Source organism: Sinocyclocheilus rhinocerous, unplaced genomic scaffold (assembly GCF_001515625.1).
Source record: "Sinocyclocheilus rhinocerous isolate Xijiao unplaced genomic scaffold, SAMN03320098_v1.1 scaffold4307, whole genome shotgun sequence".
Lineage (NCBI taxonomy): Eukaryota > Metazoa > Chordata > Actinopteri > Cypriniformes > Cyprinidae > Sinocyclocheilus > Sinocyclocheilus rhinocerous.
Window position 1 is genome coordinate 173,708 of NW_015642331.1, and position 4,715 is coordinate 178,422.

Sequence of the window (4,715 nt, forward strand, 5' to 3'; positions counted from 1 at the left end):
CTTAATCTCATAATATTTTATTTTTCTTTGCTTAGATTAGATGTGTATGCATGTACGTACCAAGAGCACAGCAAATTCCTTGTGTGTTTGCGCACACTTGGCGAATAAAGCTGATTCTGATTGATTCTGATTTATATCAAGCTCGACCAGTTGGACAACACAAGAATAGACATGAAACGGCTCTTTAAATTCTTAAAAGAAAATAAAAAAATCATAAATTATTCTTGAAATGACCAACGCATATAAAGGAAGAAGGTTACATAAAAAAACAATATATTTTAACATTAGATTTTAAATTTTGATGTTATATCCACTATTGTTTTATATAGAATAGTTCTATTTCTCTTTTGTATTTAATGCAATTCATACAAAAGTGGCTGTAATTAAATTACAGAAAAATTAAGAGGTATCCCTTACTTTACTTTTTTTCGGGGGAAAAGTAATCATATTACAGTAAACAAGTTCTTAGTAATGCATTACACACAGCACTATGTGCAACCGGCCGCCAGCATCTACTTTTATTTTGAAATATGACATAACGCTTAAGTAAACCTTAAAGCTACGTTAAAGAATATTTATATTTCTATGTAGGTCAAAAGATGGTTGTTTGAAACTTGAATCCTTGCCATTGCGTTTTTAATAAATAATAAATGATTTTCACGCAGCACCCCTGTGTAAAATATGGTTTCTGCCGCTTCTCAAAGATCGTGATCTGAAACTGACGCCATTTTGGATCTTATGCAACGAGGTATTTTGCGTATACCCATCCGTCTACCGTGAGCCAACATGGCCGATAAGACTCCTCGGTTTCTTAACATGTGGATAACTCAAAACGTCGCTCTGCGTGAGCTCGTGTTTTCTTCCTGCGTGCTGTAGTGGAGCAGCATGGCTTCATCTGCGAAGAGGCGAGCTGTTGAAACGGGACAAAACCCCCAAGACGGCGATAAAAGCTCGGACGAGGGTCTGGAAGACTCTGGCGACGAGGACAGTGAGAATTCTGAAAAAATAAACGAGGTAAGTTGCGATTTTAATTGTTATTGCAGCCAAAAATGCCCTGATGTGCAGGCCAGACTGGCTCTGCGTTGAAATACGTTGTTTTGTGATCAATAAATGTGTTTCGGTTTGCGTTTAGGAGGTTATTGTGGACTTTGAAGCACACGCGATATCTGACAACGACTTCCATGGCATTAAAACCCTTCTGCAGCAGGTACAGAGACATTAATGTTTGCATTGCACTGAATATGCAGATATAATTTACACTGCACAATTTGCACTTCAGCAGAGATTAAAAATGACAACGAATATGAATACATTATATTTACACACACACACACACGTATGTTTTTGTTTTTCCAGCTGTTCCTGAAGTCTCATGTGAACACATCTGATCTGACTGACATCATCATCCAGCAGAAGCACATTGGCAGTGTCATCAGGGTGAGACTCATTTGGATAATCATATATTTATTTAGTTTGATACTTTCAAAAATTGGTTTCTTAATTTTTGCTGTTATTGTTTTAATGGTAATTTATCTGCATTGCACATTATCATAGACTGATAACCACCATAATAATAGCTAATAATTAATAGTAATGGACATAAGGATGAACAGTGGCTAGATTCAATTTTTTATGAAATATACTTAAGTTAATGGTCAAATATCAGATCCTGGTTGCAAAAACACTTTAAAGCTTAAAGGGGTCATATGATGCTTTTTTAAAGATCATTATTTTGTGTATTTGGTGTAACATAATATGTTGACATGCTTTAATGTTCAAAAAACACATTATTTTTCAAATACTGTACATTATTGTAGGTCCTCTATGCCCCGCCTCTCTCAAACACGTTGTTTTCAACAAAGCCCCCTCCTTTGACAAGCGCAGTCTGCTCTGATTGGCCAGCTGACCCAGTGCATTGTGATTGGCCGAACACCGCAAGCACGCGTCGGCAATGTAAAGCCCCTTACCATAATCGCTTCAGCTTTCAATGTAAATATCAAGACAGTTAATAATGTCGTTAGTTTTACCATCAGTTCAAGCCCGAAAGGGCAACAGAGTCGCGTGACAGACACAGAGATGATGCAGTACACAAGCCGCGGTTAAGACAGCTGACTTTTGCACATCCAGCCTTGTACTCTTCTAGGTTCAAAAAGCTGTCGTCCATAAAATGCGTTGCACAAATTCGAACATCTGGGTTGTGCTGTTCTGTTGTAAATAAATCTTAACCAATGATTCCTAATTGCATCTACTTCCCGAAGGCCAAATAAAGTGCTTTTGCTTTCGCACTGAAACACAGCGTCTCCCTGACATGCTGCATCAACACTGCTGCGTTCCTGAAACCACGCCTTCTTTATCTGCGTGCACATTATGCTAATATTTCCACATATTGACGTATATATGTGGGGGCGTGTTAGAACGAGCCGTTTTAGGTAGGCGTGGCTGACTCTTAACTTTTATAAAGAATATCTCTTTGGATTTGAGACTTTAGTCTTTGCAACTTTACAGATCTTCTTTATGCACCAAGAGCTTGTAACAGTCCAAAGAGAAAGGAAAACTTGAAATCGCATCATATGACCCCTTTAAGTGAAATTCCATACTTTTCCAAACTGTGCAGGAATCGGTGAGCCAAGGTAAAGCATGTTATTGTACATAAACCTTTAAAATTACTACGCAATAACGAGTGTGTGAAGTAAATGAGTGTAAACTGGAATGAAATAAGCACAAATAAAATAGCAGTGTTGCAGTTGCCTTTTTCCATGCATTTCCTGGAAATTACTTAAATAAATGTCCTAATTTCCAAACTGTGTAGGAACCCTTACAGTTTTAATTAATTGATATTTAAACATTTATTTATCAGATCACGAAAGGTCCCCAAACTGGGATTCGAACTTGTGTCGCATGAAGCACTCGAAGCACTGCCTATACAAGGGTATCGGCTCTGACTGTTAGAAGATATTTAAATAAATGTTATAATCATAAAAAAAACATTATTTTATTTAAGCGCGGCATATTTGTTCAGTGATAACTACGAAAAGGGTGTAAAACCATAGACATAATGGTCTTCTCAAGTAACTGTACGAACTTCCAGTTTAAGCCCTGCCTACTTCCGGTTTTATCCGAATACAGATACGAATAATTTTGTGATTGTTACAGATACAGATGCAATAATGGCTCCGCTGCACAACCCTAATGCCAAGTGAAACTTTTTTGGAAAAAAAAACAGCCTTTTTGGACAATGAATTTCATTAAGTGTCAGTTCAACAGTCAATCAATGAATTTATGCAACTGTCATAAATACTTCCAAGGCATTGAAACATCATGTCTAAATTATGCCATGTTTATTTGCCCCAACAGCTGGTTTACATGCAGGAGGGCTGCAACTAACTATTATTTTGATAATTAATCTATTCATAATTTAATTAATTGTATTACAATCAATAATTAATTAATAATGAAATGAATGTATTCAAAAAAAATAAAATAATAAAATAAACTGAAGGAAAATGAATGTAGGGTATGCTATACTTGTACAAAAAGGTTAAAACATTACATTATATTATGAAACATTAAACAACTTCAACATTTTAGTCAGAATTATTAGGCTGCCATTCTTTGTTGCACTCCATCTGTTTGACACGTGATGTCTCCTTTATGCAAAATGGAAATACTTGTATATGATAGAATATAATCATCAGATATAAGTGGAAAAAAACATGATTTCTTTAAACAGCATACACACCTGACTAGGCAACTTTAGTCAGCTTGGATATTGCCCTTTATCCCGCAGGAGCAGGATCTTTTTCCCGAATACAGTGCACAGACCTAAAATTAAAAATATGAAAGATAATTTATTAAGAGATGGTATGACTTTTTCTTAAAGATGCGTCGCTATAGCAGACTTTCTGACTCCAGAAGTGACAGCGATGAAACCAATCTCTCTGACTCCGGTGAGGACAGTGATTCAAGCATTGGAATACCTCCTTTATTCAGTCGTGAGTACATTTCATAATGAAGCTGAGTAACATCAGTGTTTTGTGAAAGCAGCATCAAGCAGCAAAATCACCATCAGAAACCACAATCTGATGTCACAGATAATGTAGTTATAACTGAAATTCACAACTAAGGTTATGCATAATAGCCTATGTGAAGTTATATATGTTGAAAAAAACAATTATAATTTAAGACACGTATCTCCAAATTGTGCTCCTGATAGAGAGATTCTTATGATGATATTCTAGAATAGTAATTTTGAGACCATTTAAAATATTCATGGGGATGGGTAAAAATTAGGGATGCACCGATACCGATACTGGTCTCCTGTACTCGTACTCGTTAAAATGCCCCGATACCAAACGCCGATACCACACAGCATGTGATAAGCGCCATATTCAGACAATGAAACACCGACAACAGAACAACAGACAGCAGAAAGGAGTTAAGGATGTCTACTACGAAGTATATGCATGCAATGAATATAACGTTAAACATTCAGTATTAACGCCTGTATAGCTGATGAGCGCGAGCTGATTAACAAAGCACGCTGAGTGGATTGAGCGCGCGGCGGCGCAGATGCGCGAGCTTGTCGAGTGGTGAATATACCTTTCTCACAGACATCACTGGAAAGTTTGTAGTTCGGGCGGATACGTCAAAAACAAGTAAGTAAAACAATGCACAAGTTACCTAACGGTAGGGAGAGCGAGAGAGAGAGAGACAGA

The 4,715-nt window shown here is 36.9% G+C and overlaps 1 protein-coding gene across 1 annotated transcript; it reads left to right on the plus strand.

Annotated features, from left to right (window-relative positions):
- The first annotated feature begins 719 nt into the window (after positions 1 to 719).
- On the plus strand, positions 720 to 3,200 carry LOC107755798 (protein BCCIP homolog). The gene is made up of 5 exons (XM_016572718.1): positions 720 to 1,014; positions 1,133 to 1,207; positions 1,357 to 1,437; positions 2,615 to 2,630; positions 3,154 to 3,200. Exons 1-5 carry the CDS (start codon positions 886 to 888, stop codon positions 3,198 to 3,200), a joined length of 348 nt encoding a protein of 115 aa, XP_016428204.1. The 5' UTR covers positions 720 to 885.
- The last annotated feature ends 1,515 nt before the right edge of the window (positions 3,201 to 4,715 follow it).

Excerpts from the sequence above, each read along its gene's own strand:
- LOC107755798 (XM_016572718.1), top strand. The coding sequence starts at position 886 with ATGGCTTCATCTGCGAAGAGGCGAGCTGTTGAAACGGGACAAAACCCC. Across the intron at positions 1,015-1,132 it reads ATTCTGAAAAAATAAACGAG|GAGGTTATTGTGGACTTTGA; the intron begins GTAAGTTGCGAT and ends GTTTGCGTTTAG. Across the intron at positions 1,208-1,356 it reads TTAAAACCCTTCTGCAGCAG|CTGTTCCTGAAGTCTCATGT; the intron begins GTACAGAGACAT and ends TTGTTTTTCCAG.